At 43.6% G+C, this 27,150-nt stretch overlaps 1 protein-coding gene across 11 annotated transcripts in view; it reads left to right on the forward strand.

The window, feature by feature from the left end:
* Positions 1-27,150, forward strand: part of RIN2 (Ras and Rab interactor 2) — a 107,573-nt gene that overhangs the window by 76,428 nt on the left and 3,995 nt on the right. For 9 of the 11 annotated variants that reach the window (XM_043544116.1, XM_037896227.2, XM_037896228.2 and 6 more), the window contains 5 exons: positions 1,591-1,682; positions 4,975-6,105; positions 18,630-18,935; positions 21,438-21,569; positions 24,269-24,432. In XM_043544116.1, coding sequence (XP_043400051.1) covers positions 1,591-1,682; positions 4,975-6,105; positions 18,630-18,935; positions 21,438-21,569; positions 24,269-24,432 — 1,825 coding nt within the window. The remainder of the gene's footprint in view (positions 1-1,590; positions 1,683-4,974; positions 6,106-18,629; positions 18,936-21,437; positions 21,570-24,268; positions 24,433-27,150) is intronic. The other 2 variants (XM_043544122.1, XM_043544121.1) reach the window with 1 other exon arrangement.

Here is a 27,150-nt window from a genome sequence, read left to right on the forward strand (position 1 = left end):
AACGGGAGACGCTCTCCCATCAACTTACCTTACTCCTCTTGTTCCAGTGGAGTACCGGAGTCGACCAGAGAGTGATCTGCGGTCAATTTAGCTGGTCTTCAGTAGACCCGCTAAATCGACCCCCGCTGCATCAGTCGCAGCAGTGTCGATCCCCGATAAGTGTAGACATGGCCAAAGAAAACACAGGGTAGATTCTTGACAAGAATGGAGAATTTAAAAAAATACAGCTGGGGTTTGCAAAGGAGCCTGTGAGAGCTGGGTACCAAAGTCACAGTGAAATTCAGTAAGATTTGGGTGCCTGATTTCTTTAGGCTCTTTTGAAAACCCAGCTGATGGGTGAAATCTGTGCCCCGGTGAGATCAATGGGAATTTTGCCATAGCCTTAAGGAGGATCAGAATTTTACTCTGTATATTTAGCATTTGGAGACATTCCTCCCTAGATTAAAATGGAGTTCAGATTTTGGCCCATGGAGATGTTGACAGTGTCCTTTCAATTACTTGTTAGTAAGTGTATCAACTCACTGCATACGTTTGTGATTTTCGTCGGTTTGGAGTTTGCTGTTGCTGATTTTTGAGGGTGTAAACATCAAATATGGCAATTCATTGATCAAAGAGCTGTTGTCTGTATTACACCAGATGCTCAGTGTGCTTACAGTTTTGAAAATAAATCACCTGTATTGATACCAGTTGTATCTGAATGTACATAAAAGTGTGTAGGACGTTTTTGCTACATGACCAGTTCTTATTTCCTTACTCTCAGTACACAGGTACTTCTAATACAGATTTTGCAGTTTTTCAGACTCTGATGTTTAACAATGCACTGGTACCAAGTATAAACAAGTGGGTAGAGAAGAGATTTAATATACAATGTAATAAATGCTTACACAAAGTACTTAGACAAAGTCATTCTTAAGTTCTTGTTTCAAAGGATTTATATAGTCGATGTGGTTTGTAGTTAAGTACCATTTGTGGAGTCCCATATGTAAACATCCATTTATTATTTTAATACGTATTGAGTAGAAAACAGATATGGTGACAGTAGTATGAATGTAGTTGTATTTATTGGAATAAATATTTTCAAACTAAAGGTATGTTCAGACTGACAGAGTTTACAAGCACTTCTGTATTCTCTGTCTTAAATCTTCATTCAAGTTCTTTTTGAAGACTGGAGGTTAAATTTGAACAAAACTCAAGTTTTATGCACAAATAGGAATTTTGGGTAAAGTGCTGATTTTGGCAGATGAATGTTTCAATAATCAGACTGACATACTCTAAAAGAGCAGTGGAAAAGCTACTGCTGTAATAAGAGGAAAAGTGGGTGGGACAGGGAGAGTCAGTCCAGAAGAAAGGAACATTGGGGGACTGATTCTCATTTACACTAAAGTTTCTTTACACCAGTGGGGCTTAAAAGATTGTTATTTACATCATACTCACTTTATGGCCCCTTTAAACTGGCAGAGGAGTTCAAAGTAGCTTTGCTGTAAATGAGAATCTGACCTGTAGTCATTGCATATGCTGGAAATAATGAAAAATTTAAAATATGGAAATAACTGCAAAAATTACCAATACTGTTCTTCCTTTTAAAACAAGGGATGTCCTGCCATTCACCTTGAAATTGCCTCATGCTATTGCGGCAGCAAAGACAGAAGCTGAACTTGAAGACATTGCTCAGCTGGGACTGAGTAAGTGTGACTATTTACATAGGTTTATTGCCCTGTGTCATTGTAAACATATCAGTCAAATAGTCCTTTCACAAAAAATTGGTAAACAATGGCCCAGTTAGTTTTTTTTAAAGATGATTTTGTTGTTGCAAGTAGCGTAATTCTCCCACTTAGTGGCACTCTATTGCCTTCCTAGCCTGCTGATAAGCTTCTGTGATTTTGTTTGCTATACTGCTGCCCCCTACTTTCTCTCTAGCTGTATGCACTCTGTCCAACAGAACACCTCATACTGATCTAAATACAGTCCCATAGTCCTGAGAGCAAGGGTTTGGTGCTGTCCCACATGCATTGTAGGGTAGAGCACATGCAGCTGAAAGTGGAATGGCAGTTATTGGCTTGTACAGCATAGCTCTTAGTTTGGTAATTGCTGGAAGGTTTTGAATGGAATTCATCATGAGCAGCATTCTGTACACCGATTGGCACATACTTACATTTGCAAAGCGATTTAGGACTGACTGTTCAGAGGTGTGCTGATCTGAACGCAAGTAGAAACACATGTCAAATATATGTATTCACAATGGTATGATGAGTATTTTCAAGTGGGAGGGAAAATGCAGGGGAGTGTCCCTAGGAAATGCTTAGTTCTACTGCTAAAACAAATATGGGCACATCCCAAAATGTGCCTTGAGCCTAAAGCAGAAGTGAAACCTGGCAGAATTTGAACATGGGCCTGAAACAGATATGGTTGAGCACCTCGGGGCCATGGTGAATTCTATTTGAAGTCAGTGGGAGTTGCGGGAACTCAGCACCTTTCAGGATCTGGCCCTCTTACTCATTTAACTGAGAGCAGAATTTGGCCCAATAAACTTTTGTGTGCACTTCCCCAGCACAGTGATTTGCACTGTAATAGGACTTGAGCACAGGGAACTTCACAGGATTTTATACAGCAGTGAGCCCCTGAGGTGGCTCTGGATTTTGTTTTGCAGCAGTAACCGTGGTGATCATTTTATAAGACTCTGGTCACTGAAGTCAGTTTAAAGTGTGCTGAAGAGTGTTGTCTTTTGCACTGATAATCTGCAACTTTAGGTAACTAACGAAAGTTTAGACTTACACTGGCTGCAGCCAGGCTATGGGGCAAACACTCTCTTGGGGGAGTTTGTTTGGTCAGTGTATCCAGAGAAGGGAATGATGAGCTGGGTTGGAGTGTCATTGGCATCTCAGACCCTTGTATAGATGGCAACACCTACTAGAGGAATCTGTCCAAAGGAGGTGCATGTGCCACTGTTCAGAAGCTCTCCTCTACATCCATACCTAGAGTTATTCTGCTTGTGTTTGTCCTGTGCAGACAGAATACCTGAGAGCGCCACTGCTTGGGTGCTGCAGGTCTGCAACCCCTATCCCTAGACTTCCTCTGGCTGAATTTGTGCCCTTGGTTTTGAAAACTAATAATATGTTTGAAAGCTGAGAGAGTAATGGTCTAGTGATTAGGTGTAAGCATGGGAGTCAGGAGACCCAATTTCAATTTCCTGTTCCACCACAGACTTCCGATGTAACCTTGGATGAGTCACTTAGGCCTGGTCTACACTGGGCAGGGGGATTGATCTAAGTTATGCAACTTCAGCTACGTGAATAACGTAGCTGAAGTCGACGTACTTAGATCTACTCATCGCAGTGTCTTCACTGCAGTGAGTCGACAGCTGATGCTCCCCCATCGACTCCGCCTGCACCTCTTTCTCCGGTGGAGTACCGGAGTCGACGGGAGAGCACTTAGTGGAATTGACCTCTGCTGGATTGATCGCTGCCCGTCAATCCTGTGGGTAATGTAGACAAGCCCTTAGTGTCTCTGTGCCTCAGTTTCTCATATGTAAAATGGGGTTAATAGCATTTCTCTGCCTCATGGGGTATTGTGAAGACCAATTGGAAGGAAGTGTTGTTTACTTCTCTTAACACAAGAACTAGGGGTCACCAAATGAAATTAATAGGCAGCAGGTTTAAAACAAGCAAAAGAAAGTATTTCTTCACACAACACCCAGTCAACCTATGGAACTCCTTGCCAGAGGATGTTATGAAGGTCAAGACTATAACAGGGTTCAAAAAAGAACTAGATAAATTCATAGATGATAGATCCATCAATGACTATTAGCCAGGATGGGCAAGGATGGTGTCCCTAGCCTGTGTTTGCCAGAAGCTGGGAATGGGCAACGGGATGGATCATTTGATGATTATCTATTCTGTCATTCCTTCTGAAGCACCTGGCATTGGCCGCTGTCAGAAGATAGGATACTGGGCTAGATGGACCTTTGGTCTGACCCTGTATGGCTGTTCTTATGTTAAATTTGTTTGTGTGACACACTCAGTTGCTGTGATAATAGGGGCCATATAAGCATCTAGATAGTTTTTGAACATAGCTGTCAGTTAACGCCTGAATTTATTTCTTTCTGATTACTTCATTTTTGAGTCAAGCTGAAGCATGTTGAACACCTGTAGTATAGTTCACAGGAGTCTATGGGGTTGCTGAAGGAACTGTTGTCTGATTTCCATAGACTCTCACAGATGTTTTACTGAGAGCTATGAGGAGACTGCAGTTACAATTTGTCAAGCTAGTACAGATTTTAGTGTTAGTACAGTTTTTGCTGATGGCCCTGCATATTCAATCTATTTATATGCTGTTGAGTATCTTAAAAACTCAAACAAATTGTGTAATTATTACAAATGCACAGCTGCAGGTTGAAACACTTAGAGACATGAACGCCTGATCAGCATGGCTAAAGATAGTATCTGCCAAGGGGAGAAGAACTGATTCCAATCTTGTCATGCTTAACTTGTTTTATTTTTTACTCCAAAGAAAAAATATAGTTTTTTTGTAAATTCCCAGGGCTTAACCTTCAGGTTGTGTAAATCAGCATAGTCCTGCTGATGATGGTGGAGCTACGCTGATTAACACAAGCTGAAAATCTGGCTCTTATTTTCTAATCAAGGCCGGGGATATTAGCTCAGGGTCTATTTGAGTCTCAAAACAGGAATAATGGATACTTTATAGCAATCATTCTTTTCTGTATATCCCAATTTACTTGCTATGAAGATTCACATTGGCCAAGATATTTATAAACTCTGTAGACAAATAGCTGCAGCCTGAAGGTTTAGCATTCAGTTGTGTCTGGCAGTGTTTTATGAGGCTTATTAAGAAAAAATTTAAAAAAGAAAAGTTTGCCTAAAGTTTTCCATGCTTCAGCATTGTTATATTGAGTTTAATGTTCTGAAAGCCAACTGCATAATATCTAAATTCTTATGTTAACACAATAATGATTTTCAGATTTTTGGAGCTCTCCGGCTAACAACAACCCCCCAAATCCTTCACCTCCCCGTAGGCCTCTGCCCTCAGACAATGCTTGCAAAGACTCACGTCAGCTCTGCCTTATAAATGGAGTGCATTCTATAAGAACCAGAACGCCTTCGGAGCTGGAGTGTAGCCAAACCAACGGAGCCTTGTGTTTTATTAATCCTCTCTTCTTAAAAGTGCACAGCCAGGATGTTAGTGGAAGTTTGAAAAGACAGAGCCCAAGAACTCAAGATGTGAATGGGACGGAGAAGCCTCGCTCCCCCCCACCCAGACCTCCACCACCTTCTATTAATAGCCTTCTCACAAGTCCACAGCTCTCCAGGACTATAAAGCAGGCGAGCATGCCAGGAACAGTCAACCATAACAAACATAGGAACTTGGATTTGCTGCAGAAGAAACCAACCCCTGTTCCGCCTCCTCGTCTAAAGAAGCAGGCTGTTAGCTTAGAAGAGGAAGGTAATGCAAAGACCGTGGCAGTAATTCGATCTAGTCGTAACTCAGTGCGAGGGTCAGAAACTGCTTGCGATCCAGGTGAAGCCCTGTGCGAGCAAAATTTAGCAGCTTGCAGAAAGACCTTGGCTACAAACTCTGAGTCACAAGTACAGTGGAATGGAGGCAGGCAGAGACTGAGCGACATGAGCATTTCCACCTCCTCATCTGACTCGCTGGATTTTGATCGTAGTATGCCGTTGTTTGGCTACGAAGGGGACACTAACAGCAGCCTGGAGGACTTTGAAGGGGAAAGTGACCAGGAAAGCATGGCACCCCCTTTGAAGCCCAAAAAGAAACGGAATAGTTCATTTGTTCTTCCCAAGATTGTGAAATCCCAGCTGAGGAAAGTAAGTGGGGTGTTCAGTTCTTTCATGACCCCCGAAAAGAGGATGATCAAGAAAATTGCAGAGCTGTCCCAGGACAAGCGCACGTATTTTGGGTGCCTGGTGCAGGACTATGTCAGCTTTCTCCAGGAAAACAAGGAATGCCACGTTTCGAGTACTGACATGTTACAGACAATTCGGCAGTTCATGACACAAGTTAAGAACTATTTGTCACAGAGCTCTGAACTGGACCCCCCCATTGAGTCACTGATTCCAGAAGACCAAATAGGTAAGAACCATTGTGTCTCTATTTTCAGGGCACGTAAAAAAAAAAAAAAAATTCTGAATCCGTGGTCTATTTGAACCAGATTTGGGGATATAGATTTTTCTAGCAAAATTCAAAACCACTGATTTTTTTGTTTTGTTTTTTTGTGTTTTTTAAAGCTCAAATGCAAGAGTTCCATACAACTATGTTAGAATGAAAAGAGTTTTTGAGAAGTTGCCTTAAAACTGTAATGGTGAATGTTGGACTTAATTTACAAGTGACTAATTTTTTTTAAAAAATTTCAGTGCTGAAATGTTACATTGACGGATTCTACACTGTGGTTTTTCTCTGAAGTATGTGGAAATATTTTTAGTATTTATTTAAAACAGTGTACATACACACACACGTGCACCCCCCATATGTTAATCATATATGGCAACCATAAAATTAAAATACATTGGAAATGAACAACAGATGGTGACATGGAGAGATTTCATAACTTACTATCCAAATACTCTCTCATTCACTATTGGCAACTTGCACTGTCTCCACAAGAGATTTTTATAAAAAGGAGAGGGAGATGCTAATCTCTGGATTTCTATGCCTCTCTGTCTGTAAGTGTTTTATAAGTGTCTGAAAATGAACTGATGATTGGGTTCACATTTTACTAACAGAGAAGGATTTATGTATGAACAAAAGTGAAATAGTTGGATATACATGTTTATAACAGTCAGGGATTTGTGTATGCACAAAAGTTAAATAGTTGGATGGATACACATATTCTACTAACAGACAATGACTTGTGTATGTACAAAGTGAACTGGTTGTACAAAAACTCTGACTGTCCCTTAGTCTTGATGTTTCTCAGCAGTGTTAGTAAAAGAGTTTGTAAGCCACATTGACGAGGTAAACATCCTTGAAGGAGAAATACTTTCCTTGTGAGCTCATTTCAGTCATAATTTGCTTGTTTTCCCCCCTCACTTCAGTGTCCTAACAGTTTGGCCAGTGAATAATTTAGTGACTTTTAAAATTGGCAGATATTTCTTTCACTGGCAGTGGGTAGTGTTTTTGTTTTGAAATTTTGGAACGTATTGAGTAAGAGGTGCTTTTGTCACATTGCTATTCAACAATGAGGGAGTGAGGTTAACAAGTACTGCCAGGCAAATAATACACTCTGAAAAGTTTCCTGTAAATCAAGAGTATTTAAAAGATTCTGATTGCTTTAGTTAGAAAAGTAAAAGTATTGTGTGGATGTTGTGTGTTGGGCTTTTGCTCTATATAAGTATCGGTTCTATTGTGTTTCTGCATAATCTTAGATATTTGACAAAGAAATAGAGCTTCTTTTTTGTGATTTGGTCAAGGTTTGATTTTAACTTTCACTGTTCTTTGCAAGGGTGTGGTTTAATCCAGCCGGTGCATCTCATAATAGCTTGCTAAAATGATGCTTACTTTTGAATGTCTCGGTAAATTAGAGTGACTGAAGTTATTGAGCACTGTAACCAAACTGCCTTAGTTTTCTTCAGCTATTGAGCTTCTGACTTTCTTTGTGCAGCTTCTTCTAAATAATTTATACAGTGAGGAAGTTTAAGCAAACATGGAACTTGCATTTGAACAATCTGTTGCTTTCACCACTCCTGGAGCCCGCAAAACACCACAGCAGAGCAGGAACATCAAATGTTGCTGACCTAAACAGATAGCTATGTGGCAGACAGACTTAGTCATCGTACATAGCAGAACCTTTTACAACAGAACAAAGACCAGTCTAATCTCCCATCTAGTGTTTTATTTCACGGTTTCAGTACTGAATTGCAACCAGACTTGTGACTACAGCTAAATAGTTCGTTAATTTATAATTCCTATTAAAATTACATTATGAGACAAAGGGCTGGTTTACTCTACACAGTTAGGTCGACATAAGGCCCCTTATGTTGGCCTAATTATGTCAGTGTCTACACTACAGCCTTCCTCCCACTGATCTAAGTGCCTTACTACACCGACGACATAACTCCACCTCCACGAGAGGCATTAGGTTTATGTCAGTGTAGTTAGGGCAACACTACATCTGTGTAGACACCACATCCCTTACATCACCTGTCTTGTCAATTTCATGGCAGGAGCCCTCAAATTGACAAAAAAAGCACCCCTGCTCCCCTAGAGAGCTGAGTTGCTGGCCCCTGCTCCTAACTGGGAGCTGGGGTGAGAAACCCAGGGGGCTTTCTCCCACTCCTCGTTGGGAACCAAAACCGGGGCGGCTTCAGACCCCTATTCCCAGCTGGGAGCCGGGGTGGCTTTGGATCCCGCCCAACCCCAGTTTGGAACTGGGCAGCTTTGTCTGTTTCACAGCTCAGTGAACTGTGAAACTGACAAAGCTGCCTGGGTCCTGGGGAGCAGGCGGGGGGACGGGCGAGAAGCTGGGGCAGTGGAACTCCACTCCCGGATGGCAAGAATCCCCGGGCGGCTTCCCCCGGCTCCCGGCAGGGAATGGGGTGGGGGCGAGGAGCCCCAGGCAGCTTCTCCCCATTCCCAGCGGGGAACAGGCATGGGGCAGCCCACAGGGACCTGCCCCTCATAGGTTGGTGAAAGTGCTCCTGGTGAGGACATGCACCACTGACCCAAGGGAAGGCAGTGTGGACATGCACCACCACAGTAATTACTGCAGTGGCTGTAAGTTGAACTAATATAGGTCGACTTATATTTGTAGTGTAGACATACCCAAAGGCTCTTACTGTAGGTACATCTGACTTGCTTATAGATATGCCGCATCTTCTGGCATGTTTGGAAGCTGTTTCCTTTTAATATCCTTCATAGAGTATGCCGTGGTGTTGGTGGTGGTTATTAATAAATGTTTATTTTATGATTATATACACTTGCTCTGATCCCATTGCGCTAGGCCATTTACAGACATAAGCCTGGTCTACACTACAGCTGCCGGTCAATATAAGCGACCCAGTTTGAGTTACGTTAGTAGCCTAACTCAAGTCGACGTAGCTTAGATCTAGTTACTGTGGGGTCCACACTATGTTATGTTGACAGAAGATGCTCTCCTGCCGACATTGCTTCTGCCTCTCGTTGAGGTGGAGTACAGAAATTGATGGGAGAGCGCTCTCCATCAATTGAGCGTGTCCTCACTACACCCGCTAAATCGATGCCACTGCATCGATTGCAGCAGCGCCGATTTAGCTCCATAGTGAAGACAAGCCCATAGAGGCAGTCGTGGTGCATGCCACAAAGAGTGGATAGATTTAGAGCCAGTAGGCGCAGCTGCACCCCATTGAGAATGCTCAGGAGGAGGAGAGGTGACTGCCCTCCTGTGGGGAAGGGCAGCTTTATGTTGCCACTAGGCCTGGTGGAGGCTGGATACAGGACGCTTTGGGCATCTTGACTGTTTCCCCTTCCCTGGCCTGTTCTGCACACTTTGAGAGCTGCACTAGCCAGTTCCTGCCTCATTTTCCCCCCCAACAAAGTGTTTTGGCCAGCTTGTTCCACTGCAGCCGGTCAGACTTTCTTCAAGAGGCTCCCCCATATCCTAGATTATGCTTCAGGAAGGTGGTGTAACCCTGGGCTTAGTCAAGCCCAGAGAATTTAGGCATCAGAGCTCCAGTTTCTGAGGGTTCTATTTAATTATCTGCGTGACCATGTGTAGTTTTTCTCAGACTCCTGAAAACAAAAAATATTGCAGGAAATCTTCCAGGTTTTCCAGAGAGAGGCAGATGAAATAGTTTAAATTCTACTAAACCGTCAAAAGAACATGCACCAGCCTTTCTAATTATTCCTGACAGATGTAACCTAATGTTAATGCTCTAGACTGCTATCCCTTTACGAAATAACAACCTTCCCCTGGTAAGAACAAAGAGTAGGCTCCTGTGCATTAGGACTCGGCAGAGAATGCGTGTATTCCTCTTTTGCACCAATTTGGAAATGATGGGGGAGATCTGTGAAGGCATAAAGGGGAGTTAGGCGCCTCAATTGCATAGGAGTTGGGTGCCTATCTGCCCTTTGTGCCTTTGAAAATCTCACTTCTAAATCTGGGAACTTGTTCTTTTACTATCCTAGCAATACAGAATAAAAAGTGTGGGTATGTTTTTACATTGAGGGACAGTAAATTAAAGCTGATCAATAAAATAAACTTAAAATAAAGCTCTAAGGTGGGATTTCAAAGAGTTTAAGGGATTTGGTTACTTAAATCCCATGGATTTTGAGCACCTAATATTTTAGGATGCTTTGGAAGTCCAGTCCTAACCCATTTTATTATTTAAGTCAATAGAAACTAAACTGCGTGTAAAGAGTTGAATCCATGTCTAGCTGTATAAGCACAAAATAGAGATTGAGACTGGTTTTGGAAAACCCAGGTTGAATTCAAAGTTCACTGATGTTTGAATAGCAGACATTGGATGCTTTATTTATGTTTAATCTCTGTGGCACCTGACAAAACAGTAACAACAACCCTGATTCTTCTTCTGTCTCTGGCCAGAAAAAGATTAATGTGAATGCTTATTGAAGGCAGTTGTGGCTAGAAAAGATCTAAACAACTCAACATCTCCAGCCTGACCCCCAAAATCTAGGTCTATCCCAAGAAAGTCCTGGTTTAAATATAAACAGGTAACAAAACATTGAGTGGTGGAAAAAGGCACCTACATATAAACTAGATTGTTTGTTTGTTCTGACACTCTTAGCTGTTCACAGCATGCTTTTTAAGGTTTGTATTTTAATGCAGGGCCTATTAGTATCAGTGTGAAATTGGCCAGTCCCTTCATTCAGGACATCCTTTGTCACAGGCAGTTCCACAGTTGAGAAATGGAGTCAATGTTATCCTGTGGCGAGAAATCAGAACTGAGAGATGTGACTTCTAGTTTCTTTTCTTGACTACCTCTGACTTGCTATAGGACTTTGAGCAATCATTTAATTCCCTGTCCTTCAGTTTCTTCTTTCTGTAAGAAGAGTGTAATGAGATATACCTATCTGACAGGCAAACTGTGCAATTTAGTTTAATGTCTGCAGAAGCTTTAACATACTCTGATGAAAGGCACTGTAGAAATGCCAGGAAGTCTACCAAGCGTAGGAGGCATAGCCTTTCTGAACTAAACTGTATCTCTCTCGTAGCTCCAGGTGGTGTAATACCAACCTGCTGATGTATGCGGGGTGTTGAGAAAAACCCAAATTAGGCTAACAGAGTATATAGTGTGTAGCAATCAGGTCCCCCACATTTCCATCTCCACTGTACCTAGGTGATCTTTTTGTTTTCAGCCTTCCAAGAAATTCTGTTTCTACAGGCTGCGTCTTGCTGTGACATTGCCCAGACTGGGCGCATCTCCCCTCAACACTGTCAGTCTTAAATTACCAAAGTGCTGAATAGAACAGTGCATGCAGTCATCATAGAGGGAAATAAGGCGTGTGTGAGAGCCTGGAGGCTGAAGGGGGGAAGATAATCTCAGTGGAGGAGCAGTAGTTGGAAACTGAGTGCAGAGAAGTTTTAAAATTGGGACCTTGGAGAAAGGCAGGGGAAGGTGGAAGACCGTGGTATTCTCAGTGCAGGGAGGACTGCAAAGACACTTGCTATGACCAGTGTATCAAACATCCCAGATTTAAACTTGTCCTTTGTTGCTCCTTTGCAGAGTTACACAACAGCAGGTCAGCACAGGATACAGATGTATTTCTACAAGCCACAGCGAAACTCGCTAGCCTTTCATTTCATTTATCAAAGCACTTCCAGTTCCCAATTTGTGGTTAGTGACTAATAGTAAATATTGAGTAAAGAAGGCTTAACAAGACTTAATTTAAAATTATGTATGTGGAACCCCTCAGTGAGTGTGTGTTATAGGTCCCCCTTTGTGCTGATCCACTGAGGAGATGAGTTGTTACAGCCCCCGGCTAGGGGGGCTTGGGACTTAAGCTCAAGCTGTAGCAGCTCATGCTTTTAGCTCTGGAGGTTCCTGGTTTGATCTCCAGTGCATTGGCCAAGATGGTGGCCCTCACATAAGCACTTAAAAATGTGAAGTATATGTATTTTTTTATGACATCCACTGAACGCTCTCGCTATAATTTTCAAGAATGCTGAGCACTGACCAAACTCTGCTCTTGTTTAAATCATTCGGAGCTATATCACTGATTCCAGTGGCAGTTGAGTCAGGCCAATGCTGAGTGCTTTAAAAAATCCACCCTCAGTACCTTAGAAAAACACAGGCAACTAAGGCTGTCTGTGCAATATATCCTACAAAATATTCATGAAATGCCATGTTTTCAGTTCCCAGATTTCCACTGGTCACCAACGCAGCCCATTAGGAAGATAGTAATTGCCAGGCTGAGGGCTATCTAACACAGTATCCTGTCTCTGACACTGGCTGGCACCAGGTGTTTCAGAGAAAGTTGTAAGAACCCTACAGTAGGCACACCCACATTAGATCTCTGCCTGATCTCTAATAGCTGGAAATTGCATTATGATATGAAGCATGAGGTTTAATAGCTTTCCCAAGTTTTTGTAATTCATTGTGATCACTCTGGATATTCTTGTTTATCCATATAGAGGTCCAATCCCTTTTTGAATATAGCTAAATTCTTGGCCTCAACAACTTCCTGTGGCAATGAGTTCCACAGTCTAACTTCACGTGGTGTGAAAAAATATTTCCTTTTATCAGTTTTGAATTTGCCACCTATTAATTTAATTGAATGTTCTTTTGTTCTTGAGTTTATTCTGATAGTTTGGGAGGGAGGAAGAAGGATTTTTGCAATAGAGACTGAGATTAAAAGAAAAGCAGCTGTTTACAATAATTAACCAATGGGAAATAAAGTAAATGCCAGTGCAGTCAAGTTGTCAGTTATATTCTCTTTGGCAGTGAAAAAGTAAATGACTTCCTTGGTCATTGATTATCTCTGTGCAAAACCACTATATTAAAAAAGGGCCATTAGCCTCAATTTGTCTAGTCAAGTCTAGGCGTGATCAGTGTCTCTTGAATAGTGTATGCATTTTCTCTCTCAAAATGTGGTTTTCCTTTATTTAATTTTCATCTTTCTTATTATGTGTCATGAAGTAATTGAGCCATATGGAAGGATTCCCACCCTCACCCTACTCCTTTCCACACACACACTTACGAATATCCCCCGGATACTCTGATTTGTAATGTAATAGAAGACATTAGGAACAGACTTGTATTAAACTTTTCACTCTGTGCAGAAAGGATGAGAACAAGTACTGTCAACATTCATGAATCACCAGCAATTATTCTGTGAATCCCAGTTAGGAGATTTCTGCACTAGACCATGCTGCTGCTCATGCTGCTATGCTGCCTTCCTTATGGCAAGATTGTCTTGACTGCTTAGCAGAGGAGCTGTGTCATCTACGGGCAGCTGGCTAGTGGTTGTGTGGGAGCTTGCGATGCAAGCACTGTCAGCAGTTGCACTGGGCAGTTCAGCCTCTCTCTATGTACAGTTCAAGATAGGCTAAGTTCCCTGAAAAATTGGGAAACCTGATTCATTGGGTATCGCTGGCTCCAAAGGCCATGCCTGCGGATAACTCATGATTGTTAGGAATCACTATGACAAATTGCAGATGTGATGGCAGAGGCAAACACCTTTGCCTCTTTGCCTTCCTGCACAGCCGTAGTATGAGAATTAAAAAAAATCTCAGTGACGCATTAAGGATACGATTCTAACATGGTGATCACAGAGGTCACAGATTCTGTGACTTTCCAGGACCTCCACGACTTCTTCTGGGGCTGGAGCAGCAGCCCCTGGAACAGCTGGCCAAGGGCCAGCCTCGGGGCTGCTGGAGCAGCAGCCAGGGAATGGGGGTGGGCGCCTGAACAACTTGACCAGTGGTCAGCCCTGGGGCTGCCAAGCAGCTAACTGGCAGCCAGCCCTGGGCCCGCCAGAGCAGTGGCCCCCGGAACAGCTAGCCACTGGCCAGCCCCAGGGCCCCCGAACAGCTGACGGCTGGGTGCTGGAGTAGCGGCTGGGATGTGTGTGTGTGTGTGTGTGTTACTAGAACAGCTGACAGGTGGTCAGTCTCAGGGCCCCCATACAGCTGATGGGTGGCCAGCCCTGGGCCCGCCAGAGCAGCAGCTGGGGTTGGGACAGCTGCAAGCCCAGGCAGGGCTCTGTTTGTCCTCCCTCCCCGCAGTTGTTTTTAGTGATAGTCAGGGACAGGGTACGGGCTTCCATTAATTTTTGTTTATTGCCCACGACCTGTCCCTGACTTTGACTAAAAATACCCGTGACAGAATCTTAACCTTACATGTTTTTTATCCATAAAGCAGGGTGACCCGTGAGACTGAAATCAGGGAAGAGAGTACCACCCATACAAAGGTTAGAGCTTCATCAGAATCTTTTGTCCTCACTAACTTATTGGTAGAGTGAGTCTGCTGGCAGTATTCTCCCTCTCAGCCCTTTGAGACTGCTCAGGATCTGTTAGCCTCTGAAGACTGGCCAACATAACAGGTCCCTTGCCCCAATAGGAAACAAGTGCACCAGCTTCAAACTACAGGAGGTAGTGATTAATCCAAGACGTGGGCAAGTGTTCTATTCTCAGATCCTAGCCCAGGTGCTCCCTTATATGCATGATTCAGATAAAGACAATTATCACAGACATCCCACTGCCATTAGAACCAGGAGATGTAGGGAATCTAAACTGTACCTGTTACATTTCAGTGGCCTTGGTATCACCAAACATGATTTTAACACAATTTGTTTAGATCATGGTCTCTGTTAAGGGTCAGATCTTGCTAGCTCTCTATGTAAGGAACTCCAGTTGAAGTCAGTCAATGGGAGTTTTGATTCACAGGGAATGGAAAGTTCAGGCCCTAAATGTAATGTTTGGCAGCACTTAAAAAATAGCCTTTGATTTTGACTTCAGCAAATTCCAGCAGATGAAATGCTGGCTACAGAAGTGTCTCACTTAAAAGCACACAAATTACACAGAGCTTTTGATATTTAAAGAGTCAGTTGGTAAAGTTTTTTTTTAAAGGTAAACTGTCAATAAATACATAAATAAATAAAAAATCGGGCATTAATGATGTTAGCAAGGAATAGTATGTGGCATATTGAAATAGGGTTATCCCAGTTCATTTACATTGAGGATGAGGGTGTATATTTCCTGGATGGGAACAAATCTCTCTTCCACCAAGTATGAATGTAAGTACTTTCTTATCAAACCTGATCTTGAGTGAATGCCTGCAGCCCTCACCCGTGGAGAGGTGAGGGCTGCAGGTTCCGGGGGCTGAGGGTGGGGCTGGTGGTGGGAAGGGAGATATGGGGGGGGGGGTGTTCTCTGGAGGTGGGGGGTTGGGGAGCCTGGGGGGCGATGGGGGAGGTCTGGGGAAGGGTCCGGGGGGGAGGGGGATGTAGGGGAGGGTTCTGGGGGGGGGATGGTGGAGGTCGGGCGGGGGTTCTGGGGATCTGGGGCAGGCTGGGGAGGGACCCATGGTCTCTGGAGGTAGGGGTTTGGGGAGCAGGGGTTCGGGGAGGGATGAGAGGCTCTGAGGAGCCAGGGGTTGATGGGGGAGGCTGGAACCAGGGAGTGGGACGGGGGGGCGCTGGAGTGGGGGACATATGGGTGGAGCTGGTTGAGTGGTAGAAGCATAAGAAGTGGCTCTGGGAGGCTACAAGATGGGAGATGGCTTAAGGGAGTCAGTGGAAAGAGGGCTGGGAGCCAGGAGATGATGGGGGTGGAGCCAGGAGCCCTGGAGAGGAGATGACCTTGGGGAGCCAAGGGGGCTGGAGGTAGGGGTTGAGGTGAGAGATGGGGAGCCAGAAGATGATTGCAGGGGGGAGGCCGGAGCCATGGGACCAGGGGGTAAGCAGGAGAGTCAGGGAAGTAATGAGAAGGTGGCTGGAGCCAGGAAGTGGCAAAGGAAATGGGATGGCATAGGGGAAAGACAGGAGCTGTGGGATGGAGGGATGGCTGTGTGGCTGGAGGAGCTGCATCCAGCGGGTGTTGGGTGGGAGAACTGGGGGCAGGTCTCTAGATGCTGTTGTGATCCATGTTCTCTACATGGATGGATGTATGGGGAGCAGTCTTGGGTTATTTTCATGTACGTAGGCCGGGGTTACTGGATGCCAACAGGGGGATTATGTTAATCTTTTTCTCTCTGGTTAGGCAAGTAGAACTTGTGTTAGCATGGGCGTGAGCCCAGCAGTGTCTCAGATGGCTATGAGGAGGATTAGTGGGGGTTGTTAGGGGAAGGATGGTGAGGTGTAAACTTTGAAAATTCAGAAGGCTTGGAGAATTTGTCCAAACTGAAATTCTAGCTGTTTTAGGGCCCCTCAGCCCCCTAATTCATTTACAACCACTTCCTGCAACCCAAAATGTAGACACTTTGGTTTAAAGGTTCTGTATAAACAAAACAAAATTACCTGGAAAAACTAGCTTTGTGTTCCTGCTTCCCACTCTGTTGCTGGTGTATTGGAAGCAGCATTCTGAATAGTCATATTCAGTGTAGCTACTTGTTTCGAGAAGAAAGCATGATATTTGAAATTATGTTGAACATTTTATTGATTCCATCTCTACATTCAGTCAACTCAAGTTAAGCACCAGTTCGCGTGCACCTGTTGGGGACAGATCACTTGATGATTACCTGTTCTGTTCATTCCCTCTGGGGCACCTGGCATTGGCCACTGTCGGAAGACAGGATACCTGGCTAGATGGACCTTTGGTTTGACACAGTATGGCCGTTCTTATGTTAGTCCAAATGGGGTCTAAAGATTCTCACTCTATTCTGGAATCCACCATTTACACCTCTGTTCCTTCCTGGTATTCCTTTATGCTCTTCTTCTGGCTGGGTGGGCAGTTGATCTCAATGGATGGGTCAGGAGGGGATTGGCTGGGTCACTCTCTAATGCTGTAGATAAGATGCAACTCATTTGAAACGTCACATCTTGTCACAGTTGGCAGCTATGGCATAATGGAGACTTACGGGTAAGTTAGCTGAATCCACCCTTCATGTTGTATCTTGTATACTTTGACCTGGACAGACCATCAGTGTGCCTGGTCTGTGGACAGCTGACAGGTCACATGGTAGTTGCTTCTACAGGCTCCGTTGCCAAGCACCTGGATGCCTATAAAAGCAGATGGAAATGAGGCAGAACCAGCTTCCTACCTCCATGAGGGGTTGCTACCTAAGAGGAGGAGTGGAAACAGGAGATTGGAGCCACCAGCAGGACTGGAGCATGCTAGAGGAGGCAGGAGCTGCCTATAGGACTGGAGCTGCCTGTGGGGGGAATAGGAGTTGGTATTTTGGAAAGTATGTGCAGGGAAAGAGGAGATGGGGTCATGTGGTGGAGAAATCGGTAAGCATTACTGACCCCAGCCTCAGCTCCACCCGTGCTGGCCGAAGCAGCCCCAGCGGTTAACCGATTAAATGATATAATTTTAATCGTTTAAATGGTTAACTTTTTTACATCCCTAATTGTTACCCTCATCTTCCCTCCCTCCCTTCCTATTGGTTTTTGCCCTCACTTGTTAGATCTCCTAATTTAGGCTCCATTCCTGCAATGCAGTTGGTGGGACTTGGCAGGGGTCTGGCTCTGATGGGTTATATTGCAGGATTGAGGTCTGAGATTGAAAGCTCTGCAGGGTGTAGATTCTTTCTATGTGTTGGTACAGTGCCCAGCATAATAGGGCCTTAGTCCTGATTGAAGCCTTTGGGAGCTACTGCAGTACAATTAATCATGTAGTGACCATATACTTTCCTAAAGTTGTTTTTCCATATGATCCACTGTTGTCATTGCCATAAGGATGCTAGATGATTGTGAATGAGAGGTGATGTGGTCTGTGTGACTGCGAAGGATAGAAGAGGAGACCTGTGCACCCATGGTTTGGAAAGGAGGTGATGCACAGAGATGGGGTCCACACTGAAAAAATCAGAGAATCTGTTGTTAAACCTAGGTGAAGTAGGAATAAAAGCCAAGTGGTTGCTATACCATGTGCACCCAATAGCTAAACAAAGACCATTAGGATTGATGACAGAGTTGTACATAACTTCCATAATGAAATCTGAACTGGACAAAAACAGTTTGATTTTCATTTCGGTTGAAAAACCTATAAACAGGCCAAAGTTCATAAACCTTTTGGCAAAGCTGGGCTAAGTTTTAGCAAATCTGGATTGATTTATGGCTTCTGGTGGAAACTGTGCAAAACTGGATGGTTTCAACCCCAAACCAGAGAAAAGTTATGGGTTTTGACTGAACTGTATGGAGTTGGGATTTGTTTGAAACTGAAACTCAAAGCAAAACTCAGAGTCCCTAAATCCTTGTCCATCAAATCCAAGAGGATAGGTTTGCCTGAACTCCTGTGAACTCAAGCCACTATGTTCCATACAGCTGAACAGTCTGTTTTTATTTTGTTTTCCATATTTGCCAGACTACTGTGAATTCAAATGGAATCCAGATTCTGTTTTGCCTTTTGATTCCTTCTTAGCAAATGTCTGGAAACTCAACTGCATTAATACATAGACTTGGGTGAATAGCGTCTACTCTGATTTCTCCTTTGGGAGTGGATACGTTAATACTGATTCTACTCCAGACGATGAAATCAAATGAACTTGTGTTTCCCTTTGCAGATGTTGTGCTGGAGAAGGCCATGCACAAGTGTATCCTGAAGCCCTTGAAAGGCCACATTGAAGCAATGCTGAAAGAGTTCCATACTGTGGATGGCTCTTGGAAACAGTTAAAAGAAAACCTGCAGCTGGTGCGGCAGAGGAATCCTCAGGAACTGGGTGTATATGTCCCAACACCAGACTTTGTAGACGTTGAAAAGATTAAAGTCAAGTTCATGACCATGCAGAAAATGTATTCACCTGAAAAGAAAGTCATGCTGCTGCTGAGAGTGTGCAAACTGATTTACACTGTCATGGAGAATAACTCAGGTAATGCTCTCTTCAGGTTAGAGCTCCCTGCCTTGAAACAGTTAGGAGGGGGGAGTAAATCCTTTTTCTCCCTGCTGATTGGAGTTCCCCTTTCTTCACTTAGCTTTGATCTCTTGTCATCTGCCTCTCTGTTCCCCGGAGTCTCTGATAGACTCTGCTACTCAGTTTCTTTCTAGAATGCTGCGCCGCTCCTGGCAGTGGATCAATTAAGATACGCAGATTTATGAACTGCAGGAACAGCCCTTGGAAGAACAGCTCTGGTTAACTACTGGCGTTCGAAGTAGACATTGAAGCTATGAGCAAGGCTTTCCATAGCTGTTCTTTGGAACCTGAATTTGAAATGCTTAGGGTGTATCTATACTACAGCTTATATCGGCAAAACTTATGTTACTCCTGGGTGTGACTAAACCACGCCTCTGAGCAACATAAGTTACGCTGACATAAGCGCCCGTGTGCACAGCGGTATGCCGGAGGAAGAACTTCTGCCGACATCGCTTCTGCCACTCAGTGAGGTGGGGTTTTTTTACGCCGACGGGAAAGCTCCCTCCCATCAGCATAGAGCCTCTTCACCAGACGCGCTGCAGTGGCGTAGCTGCATGGGTACAGCTGCCGTGCTGTACGTGTAGACATGGCCTAAGTCTGAATGCTTTCTGGAAACCATAGTAGATTCAGTTAAACACATTCTGTGTATTTCAGTAGTGGAGTCTAATAAGGTAGAAACAGTACTACAGCGTGACAAATACTTTGTAACTGGAAGGTGGCAAACAAAGCCTATACTTCTGGCTAGCAGTGCCTGTGGGTGTTCTACTCGGAGCACTATCTTTTATGTTTTAGATCAAAAATAACATGACCACTTCTACACTGCAACAAGTGTCTAAAATACAACCCCAGACCTTGAAAGCTAGATAATGAAATGGAGTTACATACCGATAAGAGGCATTTTTAAAATACTTGTGCAGAGTCAACAGGAGGCATGCAGCTAAAATATGCTGCTAGATGGTGAGAATGCAGGGGTGTCACCCTGTTCCCAGGCTGTGGCCTTATGGGGTGTCACGAGCGAAGCTGGGTGAAGCTTGTGTTGGGAGAGTTCCCAAGGCAAATACAAGATGTTGCAGGAAGTGATGTTGGTAGGTGCATTTTCCCCCTCTAAGGACGCATTGAATCTGGACCCCAGGATAGGGTGACCAGACAGCAAGTGTGAAAAATCGGGACAGTGGACGGGGGGGGGGGGGGGGTAATAGGAGCCTATATAAGAAAAAGACCAAAAAATCGGGACTGTCCCTATAAAATTGGGACATCTGGTCACCCTACTCCAGGATGGTGCTAAGGGCCCAGTGTTCTTGGAGGTGCCATCTTTCCATCCTATGGATGGCACTTCTGCACGAGTCAGGTCCGGTATTCTGCCCAGCTTATATTCTGCCTGTCTGAATTCCTCTTGCAGTTTTAGTCTGATTTAGTAGTGTTTACTTCCTGGCCCTAAACTGCTGCAGGTTGTTACTTCATGGTATTTAAATGGCTGTTACGTTACAGTGTTGGGTGAAGTGTTTCTTGCATGGATAATAAAAATATTGACTGTCTAAGAAGGCAGTATCAGTAAGTTACTGCACTGTGTGATGGGGCTGGGAGCGGGTGAATGTTCCTGAGTTGTGCTCTGTTGCCAGCAAGCACATTGGTGCTCCTAAGTGTTACGGTAATATAAATCATGAGGGGTGGGGTGGGAGGGCTGGTTCAGGGGTTAGGAGTGGCTTAAGAATCTCTGCTATATATCCAGCCAGCAGAGGGCTCTCTAGGGGGCCATTTAGCTGGTGTAACGTAGGGTCTGTCTACTTAGCAGCTGGGAATGTGTTTCACAGCGTGGATAGTCAGACATGCGATAGCTCTGCTTCAGCGAGTGTGCTAAAAATAGCCGTGTGGCCACGGCTGCACAGGTGGCGTTGCTGCTATACAAGTGCAAAGTACCATTATTTTTATTATTCTTAATAATAGCAACAATGGAGCTCAGGAATCTAATGCTCCTGTAAATTCAGTCTTCTATGCTGGACTATCTGGTTCAAATGCAGGCCCTAGGATTTCCAGTAAGGTCTTCCTAGAAATAGAATTTTATTCTTAAATATAAGAGAGAAAATTGTTGTTTTCTGTTAATCTGCTCGTGGAAATCTATGCGGAAAACATCAGAATTGTATGGCAAGCTTAGCCTCGGTGAGTCAGTTAGCTGCGTGCCATCAGCAATGGATACCAACATAGGCCTTGCTCCTAAATTCCTTGTGCAGCCAAAACTCAGTTTTGGGCATGTCAGCAATACAAGATCAAACTCCAAGTTGGTATATTGCAATAGCCGATTTCCAGAGACTCCCACCTTGCCACACACCAATAAACACCATTCTGTAAAACAGTGTAATTGTGCAGTATCGTGAAAACAGCAACAGAATGTAAGCTTTGACCAGCTGAAAACAGCAAAAGGGTTTGGCCGTTGTATCAGTGTCTGTGTTCCTTTTGCTCCAGGGAGGATGTATGGGGCGGATGACTTCTTGCCAGTGCTGACCTATGTAGTGGCCCAGTGTGACATGCTGGAGCTTGATACTGAAATTGAATACATGATGGAACTGTTGGATCCGTCTTTACTACATGGAGAAGGTAAATGTTTGTTTTTGTTTTTATTAAAACCAGGTGGAAGTGTGCATGGCGGGAAGCGGAGGGGAGTTCCCTCATAACATAATTTTAACCAAAAGTATTTAAAGGAGCCCCAAAGCTAATGGTGTGCTGCCAGTACATTAACAAGAGACTCCCAAAACTGTCCTTGTTCGGTTGTGATATAACCTGTGATATAACCTGGGTGCATGTGGTTGCAGCGTGTAGAGGTGATGGACTGGAGAATCTCTTTGTGTTGGTTCCCATTTCCGTGACTAGGATTTCAATAACCTGGGAGGGACGTGGCATGACTTGGCAAACAAGCTTATATTACGTGCACATGCTGGATGTGTTTATACTTCAAGTCCTGAAAAATATTCTGAGTCTATTTATAGTGCAGCAGCTTTCAATTCACATGTAATTTGGAATGGGGGCTGGGGTGAATGCCTGGGGGATTCTCTCCTGGGAAATACTTGGAGAATACCTCCCACGTGATACACTCTGGCCCATTCCAAAGGCAAAATATTTGCTTCTTGGGAAGTATTTTTTTGAGTCCCTGAAACAAATCATCTGTGGCTGGGATGACAGAGAGGGCTAAATGCCATCAGAGGCAGGAAAATCACCCCAGCCCTCTCCTGTTTCATAGCGATATTTAACAAGGTGCTCCTGAGAACTGCCCCTCGCTGTCTGTAGCTAGGAAGATGGTTTTTAACTCCTGTGGTCAAGGTGACTTTTGAGTCTAAATTTATGTATTTTTGCCATCAAGAAAATTTGACTTCCTACTCTCATTAGACTGAACAAAACTGCTGTATCCCGTTGGATGTTGGCATGTTTGAGAGGATTATGTCAGGCCTCCTCCGATCCTACAGTTGTCTGTTCCCTGCGTTGGCGTATAGAGCTCCTCCAGCACATTGTTTAGAAATCTCATCATGGAAAACATTTGATGTATGAAGCTGGAGAACATTAACATGCTTGAAACGCAGAAACATCTGCTGAACTAACAGGAAGTTTTGTTTTTAGTTCAGTAAAGGAAGAAGTCCACAGTTGATTGGCTCTTGTCTTTAACACCAGATGCTCTGATAATTTGTAGGAAGAATTGTCTAGTGATTTGGGACTATGCGGTTCAAAAGGAATGTACTGTTCACTTTGGTGGGGTTAGTGGTTTTGTCACATTTTATGTATGAAACTTGTTTGGAGACTAAAAGCCAAGAGGACACTAACTATAATCCTGAAACTACTGCCGCTGGCAGTAGTTTAAATAGCAGTGAATGGCTAGAGCTTCAGCTCAGTGGAAATCTCCTATTTGACTGCCTTGTTTAAAAAAAACAAAACAGGGCGTGCCTGTGTCCCCCACTTGCAGAGAGCTCAGTCCCATCAACTTCATTCTGGGACTTTTACTACTTCGAGCTTGCATTTTCTGCTGTAATTCTGTCTTGGCTTCATTTAAATCCCTAATAAAGATGAAGTAAATAGCAAGAGAGGATTCCAGAGACCACCTTCTGAGCTAGACAGAAACAAGAGGATGCGGAGGAGATAAAGAGGCCATGGGAGATTCCTTTTAAAAAAACACAAACTAGGGCCAGCCCTCTGGCCAACGGAATGGATTGTGTCTCAGCCTCCAAATTGTAGCAGACTCTCTGGAATATTTCCTGGGTGTAACAAATTAAATTCTCAGCTGTTGCTTGAGGGCAATTACAATAATTTGACATGAGATCTGTGTACTGTAAACTGCAGATTTTTGTTTTAAAAACCAGCCTGTTAATTTTACCTCTACCCAAAACTCAGGAGGGGAAAAAGAACACTATTTGAAAATGGGGTGTTCAGATTAAGGGAAAATAATATCCAACTTCAAAGAGCATAGTGCAAATGCTCAGAAAAAAAGGAGCATTGCTTATGTGTCGGGTTTTTTTAAAAAAGTAACTATGCACAGTACTGCTGCGCCTAGTGATATAAATGTCCCATCACTTCATAACATGCAGTGTCTATAAAACTGAGAAACACGGGTAAAGAGCAGGGGTGGCCAAACTTACTGACCCCCCCGAGCCACATATGACAATCTTCAGAAGTTTGAGAACCGGGGCACGCCTGCCGGGGCTTGGGGCTTCAGCCCCACTCCTGCTGAAGCCCCAAGCCCTGGAAGGTGTGCCCCATGGGGCTGAAGCCCCGAAACCCCCCCTCCCTGCTTGGCAGAAGCCCCTACCCCACCACTGTGCTACAAGGCAGAGGTCCCAACCTCCCCCCACCCAGTCTGGTAGGTGGAGAATGTGTGTGTGTGGCAGGGGGGTGTAGGGAGCTCCGCGAGCTGGACTTTAACTGTAAAAGAGGGGCATGTAGCTCACAAGCCATGGTTTGGCCAGTCCTGGTACAGAGCAATTCTAATCAGCCAACACATTAACCAAATCCATTACTGCAGACTACATGGATGGATGGATGGATGGATAGACTGATTTCAACAGATGAATTTGCGTTTTCCACTAGTGTTAATAAAAGTGTTGTCTGGTTACATTGTTAAGAATGTTCATATAGGATAACAGGCCCACTGCGGTTTGTTTTTTTTTCTTTAACCAGAATATGACTACTTTGGAAATAGTATAAAGAATTTTATGGTATTCTGATTATAGTTTTTCCCCTGCTATATCAGCAGGGCTGACTGATTTCATATTCCTGAATATTCTGAAGATCTCTTCTCTTGCACTACTTCACAGGAGGCTATTACTTGACAAGCGCATATGGAGCACTTTCTTTGATCAAGAATTTCCAGGAAGAACAAGCAGCCCGATTGCTGAGTTCAGAAGCCAGAGATACTCTTCGGCAGTGGCATAAGAGGAGGACAACTAACCGAACAATTCCTTCAGTTGATGATTTTCAGGTACTGCATATGGCTTGTGAGAGAAATAAAGGGCCAGATTCTCTGTTGCGGCGATGATCTCTTCGGTGCAATAGTTAATTTGGCCATGAGGAAAATGGTTATGGCTCCCTGATTCTTGTCCAGCTCTGCCTTGGCCATGGCACAGTTTAGAGCAGCCTACAGGTTGCTCTAACCTACAGCAGCGGGCAGTAGCCCTTCAGGCCACCTCCTCTGTCATTCTCCACCATATTCCCCAGTATAAAGGAGTAGTATGGGAGCCTGTTACACAAGCTGTATGCCTACTGGAGAGAACCCCATGCTGGGAGAATCCCCAGCTAGAGAGGAGATGTTAGTTTTCACTCCAGAACCTGACCCAAAATGTCTCACTTAGTTTCTTTGAGAGTCCTTGGATCATATTGTAAAGTTGAATTACTGGATGGCCTTGAGGAAAACATATTAAGTGAAGGAACTTAATTTTTCCCTCCCCTTTGTACAATATAAAGGCTCACAAGTGTGCTAATCTGCGTCATCTTCATTTGGTTTCGCTTCTCTATTTGCTTCACTGTTGTTATAAACCAAGCACAGGAGCATACCTTCAGCTTGTGTAGTTTAGCATAGCTCTGTTGAAGATAATGGAGCACTATATTTTTGAGAAGCCTATAACAGTGAGCTGAATTGCAGACATTTAGTAGTCTTTCTGCCTTTCCTTGCTACCCTTTAAGTGTAGGGCAATAGATTCCTCTAAAAATAACTGATATTAGCATTAGGATTGTGTCAGCCCTTTAGAGCGGAGCTGAGAGTCGTTCACAGAAATCGTGGTATACCCAAATACTGTCTAGACAGACTATTCTTGCAAGTTACTTCAGATTAGTTGGCTAGATTAAGTAAAGATCTAATTTCTCTCTGTCACAAAGTGACTTTTAAAATCATTTGTTTAGTTGCTTAGACACACTTACTGCCTGGGACGGACTCATCCTGCAACTTCTTGTGAATGTTTTACAGTAACAACTTGTCCTTTCAGATCAGCGTTAATAAGAAAAGCTGTTTCTTTCTCAGTTCCATCCCCTCTCTTCACTAAGTATTTCCTGCCTAAAATTGTGTTTTATGGAAATTTTATTATATTATAATTTGTGAGCCACTTATTCAAATTCCTATAAACTCAGAAACTACACTGGTATTTCTTTCTACCTTCCTCTCCAGGCTGAGTCTGTCTATCCCTTTAAAACTAACACACAATCATTATTTTGCTTTTCTCCGTATATATAAAAGCCCAACTTCAATAATTTTGCTCAAAGTCTGAAAGTTCCATCTCTCTCTGAATGTTTCTTGCATTTGAAAATAAAGGCCAAGAATTAAAAAATGAGTGCCTAAAGTTAGTCTGTTAAATAAATTTGACTCAAAAGTACTGCACACCCTTAGCTCCTGCTGAGTACAGTGGTTTTGAAAATATTAATAAAAATTGTAATTACAGTTGGAATTTCTAGGCTATCTTGCTAACAGACTGACTGCAGTAATGACATTGGCAGTATTGAGAACCTAGTATAAGAGGCTGTAAACACACCATAATCCTTGTGCAAAGTTTAAACATTATAAAAGACCTTAGTGTGGTTCTGCTCTGAAAAGTGTCTGTACAGACCTGTGTTCTGGGTGTATTCAGAATCCTATCAGCTGTCAGTGACAAGGAAGTGTTTTACTTCCTTCGAACACAGCTAAGAAAGGGTGAGCTGGGGACAACATCTGTATTAAGGGAGGATTGTTTTTCAAGTCCAGAGTTAGATAACTCAGATAGGTCAACTGCTGGACTAAAATATGTGGGTGGAGGGTGGATCCATAGAAATCTCTTTGGTTTCAGTTATTTACAATTCACATCATAGTCTCCAAAGTTCCCGTACTAGTTCATGATGACTCTCTAGTGGGAATTGCACAATCAAGGTCTGAGGAGGTCATCAGTCGATAGTGAAAACTTATTTCGTTCAAGGCAACTATGATGTTCTCTCTGCCTGCCTGGTGGTTTTCTTGCAAAGAATTAAAGATTGAGGTTGAACATGAGGGAGTTGGGGAAAAGAGCAGTCTTGCATGATGTCTCTTTTTAGGAGGAGGATTAATTAACTTAGGCAGTTAACCATGACCACTGCACGGAGCTAGTCGCGTCTCACTGAGAACCATTTTATAAATGCATCTCAATTTTCCTGTACTTATATGACATCTCAATCTACCTGAGTCTACCCTCCCCATCTACCAGAGTATTGCAAACTTTTTGTAGCAGCTTTGCTAAAGAAATGTCCTAATCTTAATACATCTTCCATGGAGGACTTCATCTCAGAATGCTTCTGCTGTGGGCTAAATTCTATACTCTGTGCCACCCCTTCTTCCTGTGCACCCAGATTTCAGAGTCAAGGTGTGTCACATGACTTGGAATCGTGCTGAGTGAGGATGCCTGGAGAACAGATTTGGCACTGTGTAAGAGAGACCACAGCTTCCCTTTCTGGGTGCTTCTTCCAAAACAGAATCTTGAATCATCAAGATTGTACCCCAGACAGACTATGCTTGGCAAAATTCATGCACTCAGCTAGCTGCTAGAAATGCCAGAATTCCTCAGATCCTTTCTCACGCATCCTGTGTTCCTGAAATAAAATATCCCCATATGGACAGATGTGCAAAGCCAGACCCAGATGATTTGAATTGCTGCATACTTTCTTGGTCCAGCTATTTCTGGAGGAAGACATGCCAGTTTCATCA

Source organism: Chelonia mydas, chromosome 3 (genome assembly GCF_015237465.2).
Source record: "Chelonia mydas isolate rCheMyd1 chromosome 3, rCheMyd1.pri.v2, whole genome shotgun sequence".
In the NCBI taxonomy this organism is placed as follows: Eukaryota; Metazoa; Chordata; order Testudines; family Cheloniidae; genus Chelonia; species Chelonia mydas.